Source organism: Babylonia areolata, chromosome 17 (assembly GCF_041734735.1).
Source record: "Babylonia areolata isolate BAREFJ2019XMU chromosome 17, ASM4173473v1, whole genome shotgun sequence".
NCBI classification, from domain to species: domain Eukaryota; kingdom Metazoa; phylum Mollusca; class Gastropoda; order Neogastropoda; family Buccinidae; genus Babylonia; species Babylonia areolata.
The window spans coordinates 2,507,751-2,535,250 of record NC_134892.1 but is presented as its reverse complement, the minus strand read 5'-3'; the positions used below and the strand labels follow the sequence as shown (position 1 = coordinate 2,535,250).

At 43.5% G+C, this 27,500-nt stretch overlaps 2 protein-coding genes across 2 annotated transcripts in view; both read right to left on the bottom strand.

The window, feature by feature from the left end:
* Positions 1-10,061, bottom strand: part of LOC143291381 (uncharacterized) — a 26,215-nt gene extending 16,154 nt beyond the window's left edge. The window contains exons 1-3 of the mRNA XM_076601222.1: positions 9,568-10,061; positions 4,369-4,701; positions 1,517-1,656 (exon numbers count right to left, since the gene is read on the bottom strand). Coding sequence (XP_076457337.1) covers positions 1,517-1,656; positions 4,369-4,701; positions 9,568-9,625 — 531 coding nt within the window. The 5' untranslated portion in view covers positions 9,626-10,061. The remainder of the gene's footprint in view (positions 1-1,516; positions 1,657-4,368; positions 4,702-9,567) is intronic.
* A 5,369-nt stretch (positions 10,062-15,430) lies between these two features.
* Positions 15,431-26,471, bottom strand: LOC143291380 (uncharacterized). Its single transcript, XM_076601221.1, has 7 exons — positions 26,447-26,471; positions 25,172-25,441; positions 21,310-21,606; positions 20,401-20,580; positions 19,221-19,316; positions 16,684-16,845; positions 15,431-16,465 (listed from the first exon to the last, which is right to left on the bottom strand). The coding sequence occupies exons 1-7, from the start codon at positions 26,469-26,471 to the stop codon at positions 16,251-16,253; spliced, it is 1,245 nt and encodes a 414-aa protein (XP_076457336.1). The 3' UTR covers positions 15,431-16,250.
* Positions 26,472-27,500: the final 1,029 nt, after the last annotated feature.

The window sequence follows — 27,500 nt, the reverse complement described above, 5'->3', positions numbered from 1 at the left end:
TTGATTTGAAATATCCATGGACAACGCTCTTTTTATCGTAACAGTAGAGTTGACACTTTCTCTGTCTGTCTGTCTGTCTCTCGTGCATATTACATATTAAACTGAAACTTGCACTTCAAAGAATTGTTGAGAAAAAAATGTTAATATTAGCAATAATAATGTATAGTTATATAGCGCCCTTTCTCTCTAAGGGCTCAGGGCGCTTTACATGAAAGAAAAATATTATGTTACATAAATCATTCATGAACACCCTTTCTCAAAACCCCTCCCCCTCGCCCTCCAACCCCCCGGCTCCCCCACTCTCCCACTCTTCATACACCCAAAGTGAGCTGACATGGGTGGTGTTGGAGAACAAGGAAGCTGAGAGTGCTTATAGATAGGATTTTAAAAGGTTTTTTTAGTGATGAGCGAAAAGCAGAAATAGAATCAGATGCACGGATATGATGAGGAAGGTTGTTCCATATGTGAGGAGCAGCAAAGAAGAAAGAACGTTCACCATAGGTTCTTGTATTGACACGAGGAAGTTTCAAAAGGTAACAGTCAGAGGAAGAGCGGAGATTCTTTGCGGGAGTGTAAACGCTGATAAGGTCAGAAAGATATGTAGGTCCTGCGGAGTGGAAAGCAGAATAGCAGAGAAACGCAACTTTGTATTTAATTCTCGCTTCAATGGGGAGCCAATGTCGAGTGCGGAGGTGAGGAGAAATGTGATCAGGAAGTGGGACTCTGAGAGTCAGACAGGCAGCATTGTTTTGAAGGTTTTGAATTCACTGAAGAATATTATGTGGACAGCCTATGAGAAGAGAATTACAGTGGTCGATTCGTGACAACACGCATGTTCAGACAAACCAGACATACCAGCGCCAATAACAAAAATAGGAGCATACGTAATAAACATACATGCAATGAACCGAAAATAATTCACATCCAATTCACATATACATTTTTGAATGCAAGCATTTAATCGTGTATTTCTCTTCTCAGTCATTCTCAAAGCTGATACGGATGATTCTTTGTCATGCACGTTAACAAAACATTCGGAATTGACATAAAACTACAATGTTTTCTTCTCCAGTTTGAGTCGTTTATTTTCTCTCTGGGCAAAATTTGGTAGTTTTTAAATCTGACTGACAATAAGGCATTGGTGATAGACGTTAAAAAGAAAGAAAGCAGGGAAATCAGAAAAAAGAAGAAAAGTTTGAGAAAGACAAACACTTAGCATGCTCACTGGTACTTTCACATATGCATGCGTGAGTGCTTTTTGTTCTATTTTCGATCCGTCTTTCCTTCTTTCTATCTTTCTTTCATCATTTACACACACACACACACACACACACACACACACACACACACACACACACAAACAAACAAAACAAAAAAAACACACACACGTGCACACGCACAGAAGCGCGCGCGCGCGCGCGCGCACACACACACACACACACACACACACACACAAAACCAGCAACAACAAACACCTCTGCGATACAATATGGCAGAAGCAGACAAAGGTACATACCCCAACATTTGGGACGTACTGCCATGAACATCTATACCCATCATCAGAGGCGTAGATTTTGTCCACGTCACATGACCCAGACACTGTCCAGTCTGTGGTGTTCACTGCTGTCCTGCAGTTGGTTATGGTGTAGGATGTGTCTGTGTTGAAAAAAAAAGATACATCCAATCTGAATAGGGTAATGTGCTCCTGAATATCAATGGTAAGCCATGCTTAGTCCAATCGATGCCAGGAAAAAAGGCAAAGACTTAAACAAAAACAACAAACAAACAAAAAACTGACAAGTTGATCTTATGATGTTTGTGGCTCTTCAGCACACTTTACAATCATAATGGCATTTTGCGATCAGCCGTTTCCTGGTAATAGAACTATTATATGCAGTATTCAGTCGTTCATTTCCAGATGCACTTAGATTCAGACATGCACTGTCAGGTGGTCAATTGTGAACTTCGGGGGATCAGTACCGTTCTGTTGAAAATGCAAAAACACTTACTTCCGCTTTTGTGCTTTCACGAATCTGCTACTGTAATTCTCTTCTCACATGTTGTCCCCATAATCTTCAGCGAATTAAAAACAACAGCAACATCATCAACAACAACAATAACTTCAAAACAATGCTGTCCGTCTGACTCTCAGAGTCCCACGTACTGATCACAGTTCTCTTCACCTCCGTACTCTGCACTGGCTCCCAGCTGAAGCAATAATCAAATACAAAGTTGCGTGTATGTGCTTTTCTCTATTCCACTCCACTGGACCTAATATCTCTCTGATCTCATCAGTGCTTACACTCCCTCAAGAACTCTCCGCTCATCCTCTGACTGTTACCCTTCGAAAACTTCCTCGTGTCAATACAAGAATCCATGGTGAACGTTCTTTTATTTCTGCTGTTCCTCACATCTGGAACAACCTTCCACATCATATCCGTGCATCTGACTCTCTGCCTTTCGCCCATCACTACAAACTCACCCTTTCAGAAACTATCTGTGAGCACTCTCAGCTTCCTTCTTCTCCAACATTGCCCCATGTCTGCCACCCCACTCTGCATGTCCGAGGTAAGAGAGAAGTGGGAGGGGGAGGGAGTGGGGGAAGAGAGGAAAGCGAGAGTGGTCATGAGTGCTTCATGTAACTTGAACCTGTTCCTTATATGAAAAACGCCCTGAGCTTTTAGCGAGAGAGAGGGAGGGGGGAGGGAGGGACGGAGGGCGCGATGCGGATGTACATCATCATCATCATCATCATCAGTATTAGTAGTAGCAGCCGCAGCAGCAACGGTACTAGTTGTAGAAGTGGTGGTGGTGGTGGTGGTGTTATCATCATCTATTATTATTATTATTCATTAGATTTCCTTTGGAATACCTCATGGCTCAGCACTGGGTCCTGACCTGTTCCTCCTGTTCACCACACCCTTGTATCCACCAATCTCCAGCCAGTCATTTGTTCATTGAAACACAACAGATTTTGCCATCGAGTGCAAACGGATCGTACCATGCGAAGCTCTACTGCTTATTTAAGGCCTTGATGACATATCACAGATTATAACTGAATAAAAACAAAACCGAAGCCCTTCTACGTTACTCATACAGACCATTTTTCATCTGTCTGCCTGTCTGTCCACTGTCTGTGTAGGAAACTCTGCCATTTCGTCTTCTCTTCCTGCACACCATGACCGATTCACTGTCTCTACAGACATGTTTCTTGAAAATCAGAAGACTCGCATCTGTCGATGTGCCTGTGTATCTCTCCGTCATATAAGCTCTATCTGTCACTGCCTTACAACTACCGGAACACAAAGTTGATGTGTGCTTTACCCTGCCATGACTAGGGCATAGGCTGGATATGCCCTTCATGCTGGCTGCTCCAAACGGAACTTACAAAAGCTGCAAAAAGAGTAGAACTCTGATTCAAAGCATGTAACTCAAAGAGAAACAAGGCCTGGTAAAACCACTGTTTCAAGCATTACACTGGATCCCTGTTGAAGTACACACCCAAGGCAGACTGTCCCTCCTTTGCCATAAGTTGTTCTCAGACCCTTTCCCAGCATACGTTTCTGACCTCCCGTCTCTCTGTTCACTTCCCTGACTTCTCTGTTCATCCACCTCACTGTGTGTGTGCCAATGACTCGGAGTCAAACCTTCCGGAGGATGTACATTGTCCTTCACCCCCCTCCACGCCCCCTCACCCCCGTCCCCTAGACAGTTGAACATATTACCACAAAATATTCAATGCGTGAAATTAAGCAGTTACATTCAAAAAGACATTTAAAACGTACTCGTTTCAAATACACAACTAAATGACCCCCCTCCCGAGAGAGGGAGAGATATATTAACAGAGGGAAACAGAGACAGACAAAGAGACAGACAAAGAGACAGAGACAGACATGGAGAGAGGGGCAGATACAGAGGAATGTAGAGACTAGATAGAGACACAGAGAGGGGGGGGGGGTACATTGTGAGACAGAGACTGAGACAGAGATACAGAGGCAGACAGACAGGCACAGACAGACAGAGACAGAAACAGTGATGGAGCACATAACAAACAGAGAGAGAGAGAAAGAGAGAGAGAGGGAGAGAGAAAGAAAAAGAGAGAAAGAGAGAGGGAGAGAAAGAGAGAGATCAAGAGAGAGAGAGAGAGAGAGAGAGAGAGAGAGAGAGAGAGAGAAGGGGGGGGCATACAGACAGAGAGAAGGACAAAATACATAACAAACAGATCAAGTGAGAGAGAAAGGCAGACAGACTGGCAGACATTACTATCAGACAGACTATAGAGGAGCAATGAAAAAAACATACACAGAATAAACGAAACAGGCCCAGAAGACATTGCAGCCATCAGAGCCTCAAGGCACAGACACTTACACACAACTCGTACATCACACGTTGCAGTGTCCACCATGTTTCCGCCATCCAGTCCTGCACACTGCACTGTGCCAGCAATCCTGGTCCTGTGATTCCCTGTGATGGTCAGCTGACTGGTACTGTTCTGTGGGGTGATGCTTAAGGTGTAGTTACTGTTTGTGACACTGCACTTTCCATTTGACTTGGTACACTCGCCAATCTGTAACACTGTACCGTCTGTATGGTTTACCCTCCACACCATCCTGTCATGTGTTATACCACTGCAGGTCAAAACAGCGTCTTGAGTTTCACTGATCTGTTGTTTGTTGTATTCACAGGAGCCAATGTTGTAACCTGTCGACAAAGAAATGAGAAATCACTTTCTTGAAATTAAAGGAAAGCGAAACGAAGTGTACTGTTAAGTATGAACTACGTTTTGCCACCATCTTGATATCATGAATATAAGCTGAAATAAAATGAAAAATCAAATGACATAAAGGCAAGGTCAATATTATAATTGACCAATACCCGATTATTATAAACAGTCTTTAATTGTTATCACACACACACACACACACACACACACACACACACACACACACACACACACACACACACAGAGGGAGAGAGAGATTCGAAAGCTTTAATTCTCAAGGATCAAGAGTTTAGGAGCAGACAGACAGACAGACAGAAAGAGAGAGAGAGAGAGAGAGAGAAAAGAGATATATACAGAAAGAGGAGAGACAGACAGACAGACAGAGAGAAAAAAGAAAGAGAGAGAGGAGAGAGACAGACAGACAGACAGAAAAAAAAGAAAGAGAGAGAGAGAGAGGAGAGAGACAGACAGACAGACAGACAGACAGACACAGACAGACAAAAGATATAGAGATCGAGAGATGAAGAGAGAGAGAGAGAGAGAGAGAGAGAGAGAGAGAGAGAGAGAGAACAGAACTCAGAAATGTTTTATTGTAGAAGGCCTTCTGACCCAATACAATGTTGGGCACACACACACCCCACCCCACATCTCCACCTCCAATAACCCCCCCCCCCCCCACACACACACACACACACTTGCGCGCGCGCTGAGAGAGAGAGAGAGAGAGAGAGAGAGAGAGAGAGAGAGAGAGAGAGAGAGTTAGGGGTTGGATGGGGGCGGGCGGTCTTTATGTACATACAATGACAAACCAGACTGCTGGATCTCTTCAGCCTATCTATAAATCTAACGGCGGACCTCACTTTCATTTTAAATCCTGCAAACAGATCGGTCTCAGAACCTTCTTCAAGAGTTGTAACGAGGCATACAAAGGCTAAATGCAAAATAGGCACTCCGATTCCAGCTGAAACATAACAAGGCTAACCGAAGCAAAATTTTAGACAATGGCACATACTGACACAGCTCAGTTTAGTTTCGATGAGGCGTCAAAACATTCAAACTGATCCTTAGATATGATACACCACTCCTTCATTAAAAAAAAAGGCACATATATCTGACCAGCACAAAAACCAATCCGCAGGTCAGGGCCTTGTGCAAAACAATGCCAGTCAAAGCCCACCAGCTCTTGTTTACCCACCATACACAAAAAAGTACAGACACAAACATTCAAAAGTCATGAAGCTACAATAAACAAACTAACCACTTGTACTGTCTGAAATTCTGATTGCACATTATACATTCAATCGCTTCTGGGCCGTCATACTGAAGAATGTGAAAGCTGTTAAAATATACATACACACACACACACACACACATACACACATACACACACACACACACACACACACACACACACATATATATATATATATATAGATAGATAGATAGATAGATAGATAGATATATGACAGTCAGTCGTGTCCGACTATGACCATCAGAACAGCAGAGGAGGCAACTGCTGTTCCGACTATTTGGGCTAGAATTTGATTATAGTGGAGAGTGTCTTGCCCAAGTACATCCCCACTCTCTCGGCCAAGAGGGTTTTAGGACAGTCGGCATTGGGATGATTCCCAAAGGCCAACTGGCCCACAAGGCTGCAGCACTAAGAGCCAGTGCAATTTTGTCTCCTAGTTTGAGAGTCATAGCCCTTCACAAAAGACTAAGCTGTAAATGATTTCCCATTGACTGGAGAAACCACTGATAATACAGCTCTCACTTTGCTATTGGCCCAAATGTAAACTTATGTCAATCTGTGTATATATATATATATATATATATATATATATATATATATATATATATATATATATATATATATATATAATTTAAGTAAGGCAGACTGGACACACTCATGTGGAGTTCCTGTGTTGGACATGATCTTCCATGACACAATGACTGCAGTATTTTTTTTTTAATGAAAAAAAACAACAACAAAAAACAGAAGAAAGAAATAGAAAAGAAATACAGATCCAAATGTGTGTTCTTTGAACATGCATTGTTCTATGATGATACGGTAATGCCACTAAACGTGAAGTAAGGTACCACAGTGTGATGTGACACAATGCTATACCCCGGCAGTATATGTACGCATGCACATATATGTGATTTATCGGTCTCTCTGTTCTTGTTTAAACGTAGACAATTTTTTTCCATTTGCCTTCGAAATAGTGAAATATGCTTGTAACAGATAGTTTTGGCAAACTCGTCCTTTTTATGCAACAGACACACACACACACACACACACACACACACACACACACACATATATATATATATATATATATATATGACAAAAATGGAAATTGAAAAAAAGTTTATTAAAGAAAACAGATTCAAAGAACGAAGTTTCAGTTTACATTAACAGAAATTTTGTACTGAGTTTTGGGCGTATGGTTTCGTGAATTAACTTCATGCATTCACGCCCCCCCCCAGACCTCCCCCCCCACACACACACGCACGCATGTACACACACACACACACATGCACGCATACGCATACACACATATACACTTGCGCGCGTGCTCACAAGCACACACATACATTTGTATACTGACAACTAATTAAACATCAGCTTAGAACACAAACCATCGCACCCCACGACAAAAAATACACCCCAACACCTTTACAATAAACCACGGTAATCCATGATCAAATGTAATTACTGCTGCGCTCTGATTTTTCTGCTGTTTTGGGGTGGTGTTCTTTTCTTTTTTTTGGGGGGGTGGGTGTGGGTGTGGGTGTGTGTGTGGGGGTTACTACTTGGAGGAAAACTGCACATTCCCCTGCTATGTTTCGCAGATCAGATTCGCAACAGCACATTCAAACTTGCTCATGCTGAACAATACCCACACCACCTCACCCTGTCAGTCTGTGTCAACGTGTCCCGCACGATTTCTATAACTGGTCTGCGGCTTGAGCTGCCATGCACGTTTTTCAAGTGGAGAGAGACAGGGTAAGGGAGCGAGAGAGAGAGAGAGAGAGAGAGAGAGAATGGGGGGGGGGGGGGGGGGGGGGTTAGAGATAGGGGGTGATAGAGAGGGACTCAAGACTCGAATGGTTTAATGACGTAAACAACATGCTCATGTCACCAAGTTGGAAAACACACTTCCTCCCTTCTCTCTCCACCCCCCTTCCCTGCATACATTCACGCCTTTCACCACATTCTTCTGCTTAGAGAGAGAGAGAGAGAGAGAGAGAGAGAGAGTGGGGAGAGAGAGAGAGAGAGAGAGTGGGGAGAGAAAGAGTGGGGAGAGAGAGAGTGGGGAGAGAAAGAGAGAGAGAGAGAGAGAGTGGGGAGAGAGAGAGAGAGAGAGAGAGAGAGAGAGTGGGGAGAGAAAGAGAGAGAGAGAGAGAGAGAGAGTGGAGGAGAGAGAGAGTGGGGAGAGAGAGAGTGGGGACAGAGAGAGTGGGGAGAGAAAGAGAGAGAGAGAGAGTGGAGGAGAGAGAGAGTGGGGAGAGAGAGAGTGGGAGAGAAAGAGAGAGTGGGGAGAGAAAGAGAGTGAGGAGAGAGAAAGAGAGAGTGGGGAGAGAAAGAGAGAGAGTGGGGAGGGAAAGAGAGAGTGGAGAGAGAGAGAGAGAGTGGGGAGAGAAAGAGAGAGAGTGGAGAGAGAGAGTGAGGAGAGAGAAAGTGGAGAGAGAGAGAAAGAGAGAGAAACCTAGAAACGAAATAATGTGTCATAAATGTTTTTTCAAACGACATTGCTGATGAGTTTCACTTTTTGTTTGCGGGTTGTTGTTTTTTTTAGATTCAGACAAAAATATTTATCTAGATATTAGAGAATCCGCCCAAACTTTTGTAAATAAAAAAGAAGAATATTGGTAGATGTTAAAGCATTTGTTTCTGCTATTTGTAGTTCTTTTCGATTACGAGAGAAATGTGTATGTTGATGTGGACAAGAATGTTGTCGACTGCTATGGAAATACTGCTTATCAGTGTGTATTTACGTGTATGTGCAAATGGATTTTTCTTGTCTTCTTTTTTGTCCTGTTGACATTGTTCTTTTTGTTTGTATAGTATTGTGCAACAGAAGTATTATGTTACGCTTCAATGATCCCTGGGGGACACAAGAACATAAATGTTTTGCCTTTGCCTTGAGAGAGAGAGAGATAGTGAGATATATATATATATATATATATAATATATATATATATATATATATATATATATATATATATATATATATATATAGCGAGAGAGAGAGAGAGACAGCGAGAGAGACAGCGAGAGAGAGAGAGAGAGTGAGAGAGAGAGTGAGAGAGAGAGAGAGCGAGAGAGACAGCGAGAGAGAGAGCGAGAGAATGAGAGTGAGAGAGAGAGCGAGCGAGAGAGCAAGAGTGAGAGAGACAGACAGACAGACAGGCAGATGGATAGACATACAAGGTCTCCATATATATATATATATATATATATACATCTCAGTGATATAAATCTAGCTGTCTTATCTCCACCCCCTCACCCCCACCCCCCCACACACAGTGCACAACGAAGGTGCGTGCACACGCACAATCAATCACACTCACATGCGTAGACACTTACGTGTGCACACCTGAGAGAGAAAGAAAGAGAGAGAGGGGGAGGGAGACAGAGAGACAGAGATAGAGATAGACAGTAGAGAGAAAATCAAATAAACGACTCACACTATCATAGTGTATGGTCAGAGAGAGAGATTTCACACACTGTGTGATCCCTGAACAATAATGTATATGAACAACAACCTCAAAGTAACCAAGCAAACAACTCATGTCACGCAGTCGGACAAACGAAAAAGAAAAAAAAAGAAACTCACCCACACAGCCACTCAGAGCCGCGAACAAGAACAGCAACACCACCAACCCCCCCTCCATTGTTCAAACGAGGCACACACACAGGAACCACACAGTTGTCGTTCACTTCGTTCACATTAATTAGAATGCTGCTCGCTTATGAGTCCGTTCATTAAGCTCACAGCGAAGAAACAAAGGAATATGGACACTGAAGTTTTCACTTCAAACGTCTCTACCATAGAAAGACGTTGCGCTTTAAACAGTCCACACACACACACACACAACCGCGTGCAACAAGTCCTTCAGATTTTCACAACTCAGTGGTCGGGACGTTTATATTGAGTGATATTCAAGGTACACAAACATGTAGAACAGATATCTAGTTTTCCAGGCGCGCAGAAGAAATATGGTGTCCATATCTACTGGCTTACACCTTGCAGACTGAAAACACACTGCCAGTTGCAGACTAGGAGTGTCTTTGCTTTCCCTTCGGGCGTGGGACAGAACCTTGGCTCACACTGAATACCAATTCTCTTCCTGGTCTGGGGTCTTTTGGTTGTCATTGAAGCTTGACAAACAGGGTGGTTATTTTTATCAACCGGGTGTGCGTCCTTGTGGTGTGCTGGAGAGCATTCGCTTTGAAGGTGTTTGTGTGTGTGTGTGGGGGGGGGGTGGGGGGGTGGAGGTGGGGGAAGTTGTGTATGTGTGTGTGTGTGTGTGTGTCGGGGAGGGGGGGGGTGAGGGGGGGGGAAGGGGGGAGTTTATAAGTCGGGGCCCGTGTGCTTTTATGTGTTGGGCCTGTGTACATTTGTTTGTGATTTAAAACTTGTGAGACTGCATATTTCAACGTATCTTTTGTGTGTGTGTGTGTGTGTGTGTGTGTGTGTGTGTGTGTGTGTGTGTGTGTGTGTGTCTGTGTGTGTGTGTGTTAATATTTATTAGTTTGTTTATCTATGTATCTTATGTACAAAGACATACACGTAAGCACTGTGCACACGTGCACTAGCCCAGACACAGATGGAGAAAGACAATCAGTGAGTGAATATACCATAGATAATTACTGTAGTACTGTTTATGTGAAGAAGCAAAAAAATGTCAGAGAAAGAGGTGGGTAGAGGGAGGAAGAAGAGGAGGAGGAGGAGGAGGAGAAGAGGACGAATAAGAAGAAGAAGAGAGAGAGAGACGGGGTGGTGGGGGGGTCGGGGGGGAGCGGTTGGATATAACTGGTTGGGTTACATGCAAATAATTACGTAACCCGGCAAGGGGTTTTCTCTCTCTCCCTGTCTCTCTCTCTCTCTCTATCTCTCTCTGCGTGCTTGTCTGCGTGCTTGTGTGTGTGTGTGTATGTGTGTGTTCGTGCACGTGTGCGTGCGTGCGTGTACGTGTGTGTATGCATACGCGGGTGCACATGGTTATTTGTTTTAAAACTGGAAAGTTTTCAATTGCTCATGTCAGTGTCTGTCGAAACGTGTATAGCATGCATTGAAGTGAAAAAGCTCCTTTCGCACAGTTGAGTGTAACTTTAGAAGTGTTGGCTTTTGTCCTTTTGTAAATTTTCCTCACGACTTTCCCCCCTGTTTTAAACGAACGTGTCACCCATATCCAGTGCCAAGCCGGATTGAATAACTGAATCGGATTTAAGGAAGTAGTTTATGAATGTATCTAACCACTGAACTGTATGTCTTTAAGTCTGTCTACTGTCTTCGACTGTCTGTCTGTCTGTCTACAGGTCTACCCCTGATACTGTTACTTCTGTCTGTCTGTCTGTCCCTTTTCAATCCCTGTCTGTAAATGTGTGTGTGTGTGTGTGTGTGTGTGTGTGTGTGTGTGTGTGTGTGTGTGTGTGTGTGTGTGTCTGTCTGTCTGTCTGACTGTTTCTGTGTGTGTTTCTGTGTGTACCTTTGTGTGCAGACGTGCGTGTATGCGTGTGCGTGAATATATATATATATATATATATCTGGGGGGTCTGTCTGTGGCTCTGTGTGTGTGTGTGTGTGTGTGTGTGTGTGTGTGTGTGTGTGTGTGTGTGTGTCTGTGCGCGCGCGCGCATGCATGCGTTCATTCTTATAAACGTACATATTTATGTGTCTCAACATGGGTGCATGAATGCATGCGCATGCTGCGTGTGTGTTTAAGTGTGCAGTGCGCGCAAATGTGAACTGGCATGTGAAGTGGAGGAAAACATGTGTGTGCAATAAGGTCTGCTCTCTGAAGCGTGCTAATCCACGGGGAAATTTATACCGCTGTCGTTGGCTTCGTCAAGCACCTTGCATGGCTCACGAGTTAGTTCATTTTCCACGCTTCTTCCTCTTCTGCTCCGCCATGTAGGCAGCCATACTCCGTTTTCGGGTGTGTGTATGCTGGGGGTATGTTCTTGTTTCCATGACCCACCGAACGCTGACGTGGATTACATGATTTTTAACGTACGTATTTGATCTTCTGCTTGCATATGCACACGAAGGGGGTTCAGGCACAAGCAGGTCCGCACATATGTTGACTTGGGAGATTGGAAAAATCCCCACCCTACGAACCCGGGACCCTCAGATTGAAAGTCCAACGCTTTAACCGCTCGGCTATTGCGCCCGTCACTTCCCACACAATAGCTGTGTTGCCAACTATTCCAGCGTTGCTTTGATAACATCAGGTTCTGTGTACAGGAAAAAGAAAACAATTTTCCTCATTCGACTTCACCGAACTTGTGAAGGATGTAGTGCAGTATCACGCGTTGGACCGAGTGGCTTCCGTCTGCTTCTAAGTAATGCTGAGGAACAGGCGGCTACGAAATGAAGTACATCTTGCTGCCTTTGTGTATGTGTTTGGGGGGGAGGGAGGGTTGGGGGGAGGGGGGAGGGAGGGGTGTGGGGGGAGGTGTCTGTGTGTCACTGAAGAGTTTATAGCTTTCTTCGGGAGGGGGGAGGGGGAAGGAGAGACTGACAGAGAGAGTGCATGTGTAGGAGAGAGAGAGAGAGAGAGAGAGAGAGAGAGAGAACTCAGAACGTTTGTATACAAGGATTAAGATTTTAGGCATAGCCTGTTCTTCCAGTCTGCCCTCGCTAATCTACATCTATTACAGATAGCACACACACAAGTGAAGGGAAAAGGTATTCATGCAGAAGGACATACATAATGAAGAACACACACACACACACACACACACACACACACACACACACACACACACACACACACACACACACACACACACACACACACACACACACACACACACACACATACACGTATCACGCGTCAACCGATTTAGTTTTGGAGCACGCCCAGTGAACAGATTGAAAAGGAAACAGGATGTAGTTGTGTGTGTGTGTGTGTGTGTGTGTGTGTGTGTGTGTGTGTGTGTGTGAGCGGTAGAAGGGTGGGGGGGGGAGGGGGGAGGGGGCAGTAAGGGTGGAGGGGGTCAAGCAGGATGAAGACGGAGGGACGGGGTGGATCAGGCCATATCTTCAACGGGTGCCACCAACCGGATCGCCTTGCACACACACGCACACACACACACACACACACACACACACACACACACACACACACGCACGCACGCACACACACTACTTTTTTACACTAATATTCACATGCATTCCCTTTCCTTTATCCACTTCTTTACTCCTTTCCGTCTAAAAACACTTATAGTGAATAGACGTTAAACTGAAGATAAAAAAAAACCACACACACACTTACAGCAAGGAAAAACAATAACAAAATATACAAAAAACAAGAACAGTAATGTGTTTTGCATGGTTCAGTGTTTACCTTGACCCCCCCCCCCCCATCTCTATCTCTCTGTGTGCCGTTTTCTTTCTTTCTTGACTCTCTCCTCCCTCCCTCTCTTTCCCTCCTCCCTCCCCCTCTCTCTTTCCCTCCATCTCTCTCTCTCCCTCCACTCTCTCTCTCTCCCTTTCTCCATCTCTCTCTCCCTCCCTCTCTCCCCTTCCCCCCTCCCCCCTCTCTCTCTCCCTCCCTCTCCCCCTCTCTCTCTCCCTCCCTCCTTCTCTCTCTCTCTCTCTCTTTCTCCCTCCCGTTTTCATTTCATACTTAGACCTGTACAATGAGACAGCCAGAACAAAGATTGTAACCAGAGCAGTATGATGAAGAACACGTTAAAAAGGATTTAAAAGGATTAATCATTACGCAGCCAAGTGGAACAGACGTGTCTTCAGTTTCGCGTTCTTGCATTCACACGCAAGAGACACTGTGAATTCCAGTTACATTTTTAACAATACAGTTTATTCACTTTCTAAATAATCCCGAAATACCGCACATACTCTTACACTCTGCATACTTGTATTTCTACTTCTGGCAGAGTAGACACTAGATACATTTCTAATATTTAAAAAAGACGGACGCAATAGCCCAATGATTAAAGCGTGATCCAGAGTAGATACTAGACACATTCCTAATACTTACCAAAAAAATGACACTTTTTACAGAGAATATCGCACTACAAATTTAAAGAATACAACAACAGCAACAACAAACATCCCCAATGTCCGCAAGCAGCTTCTACAGAAACACAACAGGAAATAAAGAATGTAACTATAGTACAGGATCCCTCTATAGATCATGGAGATGAACAAAAATGTCGTCAAATTGTCTTGCGTGCAGAAAGATCCATGCAATCAGCTCTATACCACTCAACCACCACTATAGGCCAACAGCTCCAATGCACGTGCATAAAGCACAATTCCAATGCACGTGCATAAAATACAACTCCAATGCACGTGCATAAAGTACAATTCCAATGCACGTGCATAAAGTACAATTCCAATGCACGTGCATAAAGTACAATTCCAATGCACGTGAATACAGTACAATTCCAATGCACCTGCATAAATGCAGGTGAATAAAGTACAATTCTAATGCACGTGCATAAAGTACAATTCCAATGCACGTGAATAAAGTACAACTTCAATGCACGTGCATAAAGTACAACTCCAATGCACGTGAATAAAATACAACTCCAATGCATAAGCATAAAGTACAATTCAAATTCAACAGCATAAAGTACAGTTCCAATGCACGTGCATAAAGTACAACTCCAATGCATGAGCATAAAGTACAATTCAAATTCAACAGCATAAAGTACAACTCCAATCCACGTGCATGAAGTACAATTCCAATGCACGTGCATAACGTGCAATTCCAATGTATGAGCATAAAGTACAATTCAAATTCAACAGCATAAAGTACAATTCCAATGTACGTGCATAAAGTGCAATTTCCAATGCCATTGCATAAAGCACAATTCCAGTGCATAAGCATAAAGTACAATTCAAATAGACGTGCATAAAGTACAATTCCAATGCATGTGCATAAAATTACAATTTTAATGCACATGCATAAAATGCATTTTCAAGTGCACAGGTATAAAGTACAATTCCAATGCAAAAATATAACGTGCATTGGAATACAATAGCATAAAGTATAGGTCAAATCCACATGCATAAAATACGATTCTAATGCACAAGCATATAGTACAATTCCAATGCATGTGCATAAAATTACAATTTCAATGCACATGCATAAAGTACAATTCCAATGCACGGCATAAAGTATAAGTCAAATGCACAAGCATAAAATACAATTTCAATGCACATGCATAAAGTACAACTCCAATGCACGTGCATAGAGTACAATTCCAATGCACAAGCAAATTACAATTTTAATGCACATGCATAAAGTACATTTTTAAATGCACAGGCATAAAGTAAAATTCCAATGCAAAAATATAAAGTACATTGCAATACAATAGCATAAAGTATAAGTCAAATGCACAAGCATAAAGTATAAGTCAAATACTCAAACATAATAAAGTATAAGTCAAATACTCTAACATAAAGTACAATTCCAATGCAGGTGCATAAAATTACAATTTCAATGCACATGCATAAAGTACAAACAATTCCAATGCTCGGCATAAAGTACAAGTCAAATGCACATGCATAAAGTACATCTCTTGTGCACAAAGAAAGCACAATGCACGAACAAAAAAGTACATGCAGAACTCCAGTATACAAACTGAATTAATACACCAACATAAAGTACAATTCCAATGCACCAACATATAGTACAATTCCAATGCACCAACATATTACACAATTCCAATGCACCAACATATAGTACAATTCCAATGCACCAACATATAGTACAAGTGTTAATTAAAGGCTGTTATAGTCTGGAAAGTGTTAATTAAAGGCTGTTATAGCCTGGAAAGTGTTAAAGGCTGTCCCCCCAACTGAAAAACAAATATCTCCATGAGAGAGACAGAGACAGAGAGAGAGACAGAGACAGAGACAGAGACAGAGACAGAGAGACAGAGACAGAGAGACCGAGACCGAGACCGAGACAGAGAGAGACAGAGACACAGAGAGACACAGAGAGAGACAGAGACAGAGAGACAGAGAATAAGAGAGGTAATGGAGGGGTATAAGACAACCAGGAAAGACGGATGGTGATAGAAGTAGCTTACGAATTAAAACGAAAACCCGCAGAGATGCGTTTGAAATGGCTTTTCAAGGAAAGAAAGAAAAGAAGAAAAAACGCATTCAGTGTTACCACCATTACCACCAACATCATAATATTACTATGACTGAATCAGATAACAATGATACGAATAACGACACGACTCACCCTGACCGCAGTAAAAGATGGCCTGTAAAGCAGGTTCACTTTACTCAAAGCCGGTGGTCAACACGGTTTACTCAGTGTTCTTGGTGTTTTCATAGTCCTGAGAGGACGTCGTTGGCTCACTGGTTTCAGGTTCGATTTCGTAATGTCCGGCAGACGACCTCTCTTGTCTTCCCGTGGACGTATTTCCAGCAGGCAGATGTTGCTGGCTGTCTTCAGAACCAGCTGTGTTTTCATACTGGTGCTGTTCCACGGTGCTCCGTTCATTCTGTGTGGCCGTTGGTGCTGAAAAACAAACACACCGAACGACGTTTATTGTGTGTGATTAAGAGTAAGCAGACTTGCATGCATATCTTAAATTGGACTCGCAAACAGCTTTTTGAATAAGGGACAAATCACAGGAAGGAATTAGGGGTGGGGTGGGGTCTTAAAACCGATGGTTTACACAGTTTACACACTGTTTTTGGTGTTTTCCTAGTCCTGAGTGGACGTCCTTAGCTTACTGGTTTCAGGCTCGTTTTGGTAGTGTCTGTACGACAGACTCTCTTGTCTTCCCGTGGACGTATTTCCAGCAGGCAGATGTTGCTGGCTGTCTTCAGAACCAGCTGTGTTTTCATACTGGTGCTGTTCCACGGTGCTCCGTTCATTCTGTGCGGCCGTTGGTGCTGAAAAAACCCCAAACAAACAAACCCAAAGACGTTTACTGTATGTGATTAAGAGTAAGCAGATTTTGTTAGTAGACCTTCATTACAATCGCAAACGGATTTAAACTAGGAATCCTACATATTAGTTTATTATGATATCAGCTGAGATGAATAAAGGTTCTGGGAAAGTGTGTGTGTGTGTGTGTGTGTATAAGGGGGGCGGGGGGGTAGAGAGAGAGGGGGGGGGGGGCAAACACACAGCCAGGCAAACACAGACACACAGCCAGGCAAACACAGACACACAGCCAGGCAAACACAGACACACAGCCAGGCAAACACAGACACACAGCCAGGCAAACACAGACACACAGCCAGACAGACTGAGACACACAGAAAACACTTTCCAGCAAATCAACGAACAAATAACAAGATAAGATAAGATAAGATAAGATAAGAATAACTTTATTATCTCCACCTGGAGAAATTTGGTCAGGTGCATTATCACAACATAGACAAGTAAACAACATGGGGACCATAACTGTAAAAGACAACAACAGCCCCAACAAATATTACGAAGATACAAATGTAAAAAATATCACATACATCGTTTCATACATACATCCACACACTGCAGGTAGTAACTAGTATTCTTAATGTAAAAACAGAAAGAATTAAGAAACATTATTTGAATATAATTATAAACATAGCCTACTATACTGCACATTGATTATAATAGACAGATAAGATAAGAATAAAGATGAATTGCGGAAAACCACAACCAGATAATCAGCACACACCCGCACCGCACCCCCCCCCCCCACCCCACCCCACACACGCAGATAACTTGATCAAACAAGAGTAATAAACATATGTTCTCAAATAAAAGCATTTCACATATTCGCTTTTAAAAACATTGCAATTAATTATTACATCGTAATTATTAAACAGAAATATATTTAGAATATGGACGTTAGCATTAGACATATTCATTGTACATTCATCCTGCATATTGCACATTATTCTTCCAACATATTGCACATTCATTATAACCAATTGTCACGTTTTAAGCTCAGTAAACACACACACACACACACACACACACACACACACACACACACACACACACACACACACCACAACTAGAACAAGGTACAGCCTATCATGCACGGACTTTCACACGTCTCACATGAGAGTGCGCGCGCGCACACACACACACAGAGAGAGTTCTCAAGAATTTAAAAGGTGGATTGAACGTGGAATAAAAGTCTTCAGAGCTCTGGATTTCAACTTAAAAGTTCTGTAGCGTCGTCCTGATGGCAATAGCTCATAATACTTTGCTAAAATATGGGTGTCGTCAGTTGCTATCTGCCTGCTTTTTTAACCACTCGACTTTCATACAGCTCTTGCATACTAGCTTGTTTCACTCCCACAATTTTACTGCATACACTCATGACATCGTTCAAAACACGCTTACTCCTCACTCCCAAACTTCCATACCAGCACATAAATGAAACTGTAAGCACAGACTCGATACAACATCGACAATAACTTTGAAGAATATTTGAATTTATACCAACATTTCTAAGCTTCTGTAAACAAAAAATTCTAGATTGACATTTCTTATGAATGGAATCAACATTTCTGTCAAAAGTCAGCTTATTGTCTAAGATGGTCCCTAAATATCTATATTCATTGACCCTCTCCACTGTTTGACCATCAATAACAAGGTCAGCTACAGGCAAGGGGTCTTTCCGAAAATCTATTAACATTTCTTTTGTTTTCAATACGTTGAGATCCAGATAGTTTTTCTCACACCAGGAACAGAACTTTTTAATTTCACTGAAATAAATAGCATCAGAGTTGGACAGATCTTCAATTGCTGAATCATCAGAATATTTTATGACAGGAGTTTCCTCCGTGCCTCTGCAGTCATTTGTGTACAGTGTAAAAAGAACAGGGGACAGCACTGTACCTTGGGGTGCACCAGTAGAAGTAGATTTTAGAGAAGAGTGGGCAGAATGAAAGCGGACGGACTGAGTTCTATTGACAAGAAAACTTATTATCCAAAGAGTAAGCTTCGGATCAACATCCATACCTAGCAATGAGCAATGATAACGAACAGTCCCTGTACACAACCCTATACACAGCACGGACACAGACAGGTGACGAAGACAGATGCTGGCAGATGTCAGAATCTGTAGACATGAATCCACTGACTAGTGACGAGGTCATAGGTCACAATCTGTAGACATGAAGCTACTGACTAGTGACAAGGTCATAGGTCACAAGGTTTCGGCATATTGAACAGTTTCTGTGGTAGCCTGCATGATCGACTTCCGTATTGATGTTGTCAGTGTGTTCATGCTAATTGTCAGTCGTCATACACATGTGCATACCAGGAGGGTTGATCTGCTCATAGTTGTCCATCTCTGTGTAGGTGTGGTCATCGTCTTGCTGTCCCCGCGGGGTGGTTTTAGCGTACCTGGGTTCACCTGCGAAACGTTCATCAAACATTTATCAGATGTCCTCTCCTGTGTTACATTTAAAACTGTGAAACAAAATGATGCATGACCGTACTTAACCCTTTCACCGCCAAGCTCGCCTTTATGTACAGGCGTGGTAGAGGACCCATGTCACTGAAAGGTGACCATTCATTGGTCTGTTATCCATGAACCTACTGCTCTTAATGTTCGGTGGTAGGATAGGCCATATTTTCTATACATTGGAGGGGGAATCCCCAGCTATTCTTAGCCACTGTTTTTTCGGAATTTTGTACTCTAAATTGACTGGCAGTGAAAGGGTTAAAAAACGCATTTATTGAGGAAAAAATGACGAAAGGCAATGTTCCCCGAGAAAGTAATAAGGTATGATCATATTCAATATGAGGTAAGTAATTCTTGTACACATTTAGAAATGAAAAAGAGAGTACATTTTCAGACAAGTTAAGAGAAGAATCTTTCGAGTCATATTTGGGGTGTTTGGTCCGATATGGACATGTGATGAAACAACACCAAGCTATATTGTTTAGGAAACGACATTGATCTCTTTTGTTATGTGAAGAACACTTCATTGACAATTGCTGGAAATCAATTTCTGCTGAAGATGTTTTGAAAATGCAGTTTATGTACCTCGTGGCAAAATGATACTGCGAACTGAACACATCCCATTACTTTCATCACTTTTGATATTGAAGGTTCTTTTTTTTGTCTTTTTCTTTTTCCTTTTTCTTAACCAATGTTCACACTTGACTATCACCTCCAAACCTGGACGGTGGCATTATACGTTTCAGTGACAATGATGTGGCAGATCAGATTGCAGCGACTTTGTCTCAGTTATAGATAATGTTTTCAAATGTATGTGCCCTTATGAGCGCGTGTGTGTGTGATGACTCCAGCCATTTTTAACGGAGAGGATGTCTAACGCAAACAAGAGAAACCACTCAGAAAACCACCATGAAGCTTTGTGCATGGACGGTATGAGTACTGACAAGAGAGAGGGAGACAGTCAGACAGACAGACAGACAGACAGACAGATAGACAGTCGGACAGACAGACAGACAGTGGATGATGGTCTCACGTATTCTCTTCCACAGGACGACGATGACGACGGCCAAAACGACGATGATGACAACGGCAACCCCGCCCACTGCTCCACCCACCGTGACTGTCAGACTATTGTCACTGCTGTCGTCCTTGGGACTGTTGGTGCTGGGACTGTTGGTGCTGGGACTGTTGGTGCTGGGACTGTCTGTGGTCACTGGTCAGGACAACAAAAACAAAAGTGTTACTCCCATAAACTTCAAACAAACAAGTAAAAACAGCAACAAAAAACGTCCGTTATATACACCCCATATACACTGGTTCACACTCGCACATACTGGCACCAAACGTTATTACAGCTTGCATTATGTTTCCTACCAGACTGATTCATGAATTAAGTGCTGGTGTAACTGAGGTACTTAAATCGTTGTAGTAGGTGTTGTGGAGTTGCACAGACCAGTATATGTGATGTATACTATACTAGCTTTCCCTGCTGATAACGACAAATGTTATTTGACAATAATGAATCATATTGTAAATATGTAACTAATGGTTATTACGTTGTACAAGAAAGACTGTTTCTTCTTCTTAAAAACATAAACATAGTCTGAAACACGTCTGGCAGTTAACCATCCTTTCTTCTCAAGAAAGACAAAAACAAGGGAACAACCAACCCAACAAATAAACAGAGAAAGAAAGAGAAAATACATAAAAAGGCATAGAAAAACGAAATTTCAGATAAGTCCGGTTTAAGTGAATCCCAAATCCCCTAACGCTAAGAGGACGACAGCTGACATTGTTGCATAATGGTCGGTACCGTCATCTCATGAGAAGAGACCATGCTGCAGGATAGATACACTTCTCAGTTTGTCAACCACAGACAAAAGTAAACAAGTCATAGACATAGTGAATCTATCGTATCTTATGTGTCATGATCAATTCCTACCTGGGACAACTGTGATGGTGACAGTTGACGTTGCTGTATAAAGGCTGGGTCTGTCATCCCAAAGTGCAAAGCAAAGACACAGAGTGCCATTGTCCCCGGCAGACACGGAGTTGATGGATACACTGCTGACCACTGTCTCACCATCAGCTGTGTCTGGTCCATCACTGTGTGTTCCACAATAGAACGTGACGGCACTAACAGGAGGATTTCCGCCTGTCACAGTGCAGGTCAGGGACAGAGAGTCTCCCTCAGTGTGGCTGGTGGTTCCACTGATCTCTGGGGGAGATGGCGGAGGGTCTGCAGCATAAAACGAAAGAAAGGACAATAATTTTCCCTTTGTGAATACATCTCTTCTCCGTGTGTGTCTGTCTGTGTCTATGTGTGTGTATCTATCTTCTGTGTGCCTGGAATCCCAAAGGGAGTCAACGATAGGCTTATGACCATGAAACTCCCACTGGCATCTGGCCAGAAGCACCTCACCATTGTCAGTGCCTACGCCCCAACCATGACCAACCCGGATGACGTGAAGGCGAAGTTCTACGAGGACCTTCACTCTGTCATTGCTGCTATCCCTAAAGCAGACAAGCTCATCATTCTTGGGGATTTCAGTGCTAGAGTTGGCTCTGACTACATCTCCTGGGATGGAGTGATTGGTGGCATGGTGTGGGCCACTGCAACCCAAATGGATTGCTTTTGCTTCAGACCTGTGCAGAGCACGAACTGCTGATAACCAACACAGTTTTCTGCCTCCCTACCCGTAACAGGACGTCATGGATGCACCCTCGCTCAAAGCATTGGCATCTCATCGATTATGTCATCGTCAGGAAAAGGGATATGCAAGATGTACGTGTAACAAAGACCATGTGCGGCGCCGAGTGTTGGACAGACCATCGCCTTGTAGTCTCGAAGCTGAATATTCGAATCCAGCCCAGAGACGCCCCCAAGGCCAGAAGGCTCCAAAACGGCTCAACATCGCTAAGCTGAAAAACATCACCATCAAACAGTCCTTTGTGGAGCTGCTGGAAGATCGTCTGGAATCCGCCTCTCTGGACAACCAGAATGTGGAGTCTTACTGGAGGACCCTGCGTGAGCTGATCTATAGTACAGCTTCAGAGACCCTGGGACCCATGACCAGGAAGCACAAAGACTGGTTTGATGAAAACTGTGATGAAATCAAGCAGCTTCTGGATGAGAAACACCGTCTGCATCAAGCCTACCTGAGCAACCCAAAGTCCACATCAAAACAGGATGCGTACGATGCCATCCTCAGGACTGTTCAGCAAAAGTTACGCCAGATGCAGGATAAGTGGCTGAGTGACAAAGCTGATGAGATCCAGGGATATGCTGACAGGCATGATATGAAGAGGTTCTATGATGCCTTAAAAGAAGTCTACGGCCCCACATCCTCAGGATCATCCCCCATCCTCAGTGCAGATGGGAATACCTTGATCACCCAGAAGGAGGAAATTCTCGAACGCTGGGCTGAGCACTTCAACAGTGTCTTAAATCGCCCTTCCTCCATAAATGATGAAGCCATAGACCGTCTCCCACAAGTCCCCATCAATGAAGCGCTGGACGATCCGCCAACACCTCTTGAGACCCAGAAAGCAATCCGTCTGCTGTCCAGTGGCAAAGCACCTGGCTCAGACTCCATACCAGCAGAGGTCTACAAGGATGGAGGCACTGTGCTGACTGAGAAGCTCCATCAGCTGTACTCACTCATGTGGAAAGAAGAGACGATCCCCCAGGATTTCAAAGATGCATCTATCATTCACTTGTACAAGCGAAAGGGGAACCGGCAAGCCTGTGATAACCATCGGGGCATTTCCTTGCTCTCCATCGCAGGCAAGATACTTGCCAGGATCCTACTAAACCGCCTCACAGCACACCTTGACCAAGGTCATTTGCCTGAGAGCCAATGTGGATTCCGGAAAGAGCGCGGAACCACCGACATGGTGTTTGCTGCAAGGCAGCTACAAGAGAAATGTCAGGAGCAAAATGCTGATCTGCTCTCCACCTATGTCGACCTCACTAAAGCCTTCGACACCGTGAGTAGAGAGGGACTATGGAAGATCATGGCCAAGTACGGATGCCCTCGGAAATTTATTTCCTTGGTCAACCAATTCCATGAAGGCATGCAGGCTCGAGTCCAGGACAATGGAGAAACATCTGCTCCTTTTGCTGTCACAAATGGTGTCAAACAAGGCTGCGTCCTGGCTCCAACGCTGTTCAGCCTCATGTTCTCTGCAATGCTTACTGATGCCTTCAGAGATGGCGATGTTGGAATCGGCCTAAAGTACCGAACAGATGGCAAGTTGTTTAACCTCAGAAGGCTTCAAGCAAAAACGAAGGTCATGACAGACGTCATCAGAGACTTTTGTTTGCTGATGATTGTGCCCTCAACGCTGGATCTGAAGCTGACATGCAACTCAGCGTCGACAAGTTTGCCAATGCCAGCAGGAACTTCGGCCTTACCATCAGCACGAGGAAAACTGAAGTTCTCCATCAGCCAGCCCCAGGGAAACCCTACGTTGAGCCCAGCATCACAGTCAACGGTCAGAGACTCAGTGCAGTGGAGCGGTTCACATACCTTGGCAGCACACTGTCACGAAATGCGACCATCGATGATGAAGTGAACGTCAGGATTGCAAGAGCAAGCGCAACTTTTGGTAGACTCAATGCAAATGTCTGGAACAGAAGAGGCATTAGTCTTGAGACCAAGCTAAAGGTCTACAGAGCAGTAGTTCTCCCCACACTACTGTACGCCTGTGAAACTTGGACAGTGTACCAACGACATGCCAAGAAGCTGAACCACTTCCACACAACATGCCTCAGGAAGCTACTGAACATCAAGTGGCAAGACAGGACCCCAGACACAGAGGTGCTCGCAAAAGCCACCCTTCCCAGCATCTTCACCATCCTGATGCAGTCCCAGCTTCGCTGGGCTGGACACGTGGCGCGTATGCCAGACCATCGGCTGCCCAAAAGGCTCTTCTATGGCGAGCTGCAACAAGGGAAGAGATCACACGGAGGTCAGAAGAAGTGCTTCAGAGATACTCTGAAAGTCTCTCTGAAAGCGTTTGATATCAACCCTGACTCCTGGGAGGAATCTGCAGTGGACCGTGACAAATGGCGCGCTGCTGTGCACAAAGGCGCCAAATTGTGCGAGGCCAACAGGACTGCTGCAGCTGTTCAGAAGAGGCAGGCCAGAAAGTCACGGGCAAACAAGCTCCCTGACAATGGTATGCCTGTCTTTGTCTGCCCCAACTGTCAGCGAACATTTCGTGCGCAGATTGGACTATTCAGCCATCTGCGCATTCACAGATAGATTCATGAGCATCCTCGCCCCCACCCCACCACCACCCTCCCCCCATCCCCCAGCTGGATGACAACGATGGTCATCATCGATCTCAATGGACACACCACCACTTGTGTGTATCTATCTTCTGTGTGCCTGTCCTTTTGTCTCTGTGTCTGTCAGTCAGTCAGTCAGTCAGTCAGTCAGTTTATCTGTCTGTCTCTGTCTCTCTCTCTCTGTGGTATACATAACCAACGGTGTCTTACGTGACAGCCAATGAAGAAACAGAGCGTGAGATGACAAGGAAAAATAAAACGACAACAACAACAGAAAGACAAAAGAAGAGAAGAGAGTAAACATTGTAGCAACTGCCAGACACAACAATGAAATCAAAAACATAACAAAGCAATAAACTGATACAACTTTCTTCCTTTCCTTCCTTCCTTCATTTCGTTTCATTTCTTTCTTCTTTTTTGTAGTCAGACATGCCAACAACTTATCCTCCTCTTCGCACAGTCAGTCACACGTTCAGACAGACGCAGATCAAAACCCCTAAAGTCTTACATTTCACGTTCACCGTGAATGCCGTTGTCATCATCTGATCAGTACTGAATCCTCCCCAGTACTGACTGCACGTGTAGTTCTGACCATCCAGTGACCTGGACACGTTGGTCAGCTGTAGTGTTGATGTGTTGCTGACAGCATGACCACTGCCGTACCATGACACCAGGGCAGATGGTTCAGAGGGAGAGGCCCGACATTCACAGGTATGGTCATCACCCTCTATGATGTCATCTGGACAGTTGTGTAACTGAGGGGGGTCCTTTGGGGATGCTGTCAAACAACAAACAAACTGACATTAACGGGTGTCAAACATGGGAGACAAGGCTTTCGAGACTCACGTGTGGTACCCACTTGAACCAACACAGGAGTCACGCACAGAAAAAAGGACGTGTATTCTATGGTATTTGGTTTTTATCTTGCAACCAACATACACAGAAGTGACTTCGAACCTGTCATAACCAGTCTATTGTGGGGAGAGGTGGGTTAAAAAGGCCAGACTTGAAAGAACTGAATGCAGTGATGTGACGAAGCGAAAGGAGTTCATTCCAAGTGCAATGTCCAGAGACAGAGAGAGCGACGGCCTACTGTGGGGTTTTTGAATCTGGGAATGTGGAAAAAGAGAGGATCTGAAGCTGTAAGTTAGGTGTAGAGGTGAAGGCAGGGGTAGGTATATTGATAATGATGTGTCAGTAAAACATATGTTCTTTATTCTGCAAACTAATAGTTATATGAGCGACGACATTTCTTCTCAATCTGCGTGTCAATAATAATGAACATTTGTGAGTGACAATGTTTCTGCTCATTCAGCATATAAACAGTGTGAGAGAAACTTAGCCATCTTTTTCTTATTCAGCATGACATTGAACAGAACATCTGACTGATGTTGTATTTCAAAATAATTTGACAATCACTTATTCAAGCTCACAAGGTTAAAGAAGCATTATCCAGCCCTCGGTAAAGTCTCGGAAACTGATTGTGATGAAACAGCTGATCTACTGTTGCAGCTGAAAGTGCTGTCAGAACTCACACAGCTCATAGCTGTCCAGGACATTGAAGACTACTTCAGGTCCAGATACAGGGAGGAAAACAGTTTCTCTCAAAGGTTTGGACCAGTTATGATAAGATATAACTAATCACTGTACAACAATAACAATAATTTCATTCAGTCTGTGCAGGTCTTTTGGTCCATATCAACAAGGAGGACTGTATAAACTGACATCTATGTAAAGATGAAATAATGAGTGTGTCTTGTTAAAAGTTATTGATGAAACGTACTGTTTCTGTTCTCTGTTCGAGACATGAAGATATTGTTGTCAATGCTGCCATCGTTATTTATACTGTTGTTACGAATGCCTCCCTAATGCACCTCCAAGACACGGATGTTAATCAATAATAAAGCTAATAAATCATCTGTCTAAGAACAACAACAATACTACTACTACTAACAATAACAAAAACAATAATAATGATAGAAATAATAAATCGACATTATATACATTCTTTTAAGAAAAGTTATATTTTATTTATTTTATTTTTTTTATTTTAATTATTTATTTATTATTATTATTATTTTAAATATTTTTTCTCAAGGCCTGACTCTGCGCGTTGGGTTACGCTGCTGGTCAGGCATCTGCTTGGTAGATGTGGTGTAGTGTATATGGATTTGACTGAACGCAGTGACGCCTCCTTGAGCTACTGATACTGATACAGATATATACATTCTAACGAATACACAAAATGTTCATCATAGTTAAAGGACTGCACACATACACATACACACACACAACATTCATACGCATATCTACACTTACTTGAATCAATATGGTTTCCATGAATCTGATAACTATAAATGTCCGGAGGGTCAATTCCCAGGAAATACTGATGGAGACCATCATCAGAGGGCAATGGCTGACCAGTGAAGGAACAGGTTGCTCTGTGGTATTCCTGTCCTGTGCTGTCTGTGAATGATGACGTCAGTGTCATGTGTCCTGGGAAAGCGGTTTGAGTCTGAAAAAAAAATAGAGAGAAAAAATCGAAAAAATAAGAAAAATAGAGAAAACACACAGAGAGACAAAAACAAGAAGAAACAATACACAGCAGACAAAACACACACACATACATAAACACTCGAGCGTACAGGCTCATACGTACACACACACACACACACACACACACACACACACACACACACACACACACACACACACACACAGACACATACATACGTACACACTCATACGTACACACGTACGCATGCACGCACGCGCGCGCGCACACACACACACACACACACACGCGCGCGCGCGCGCGCGCGCGCGCGCATACACAC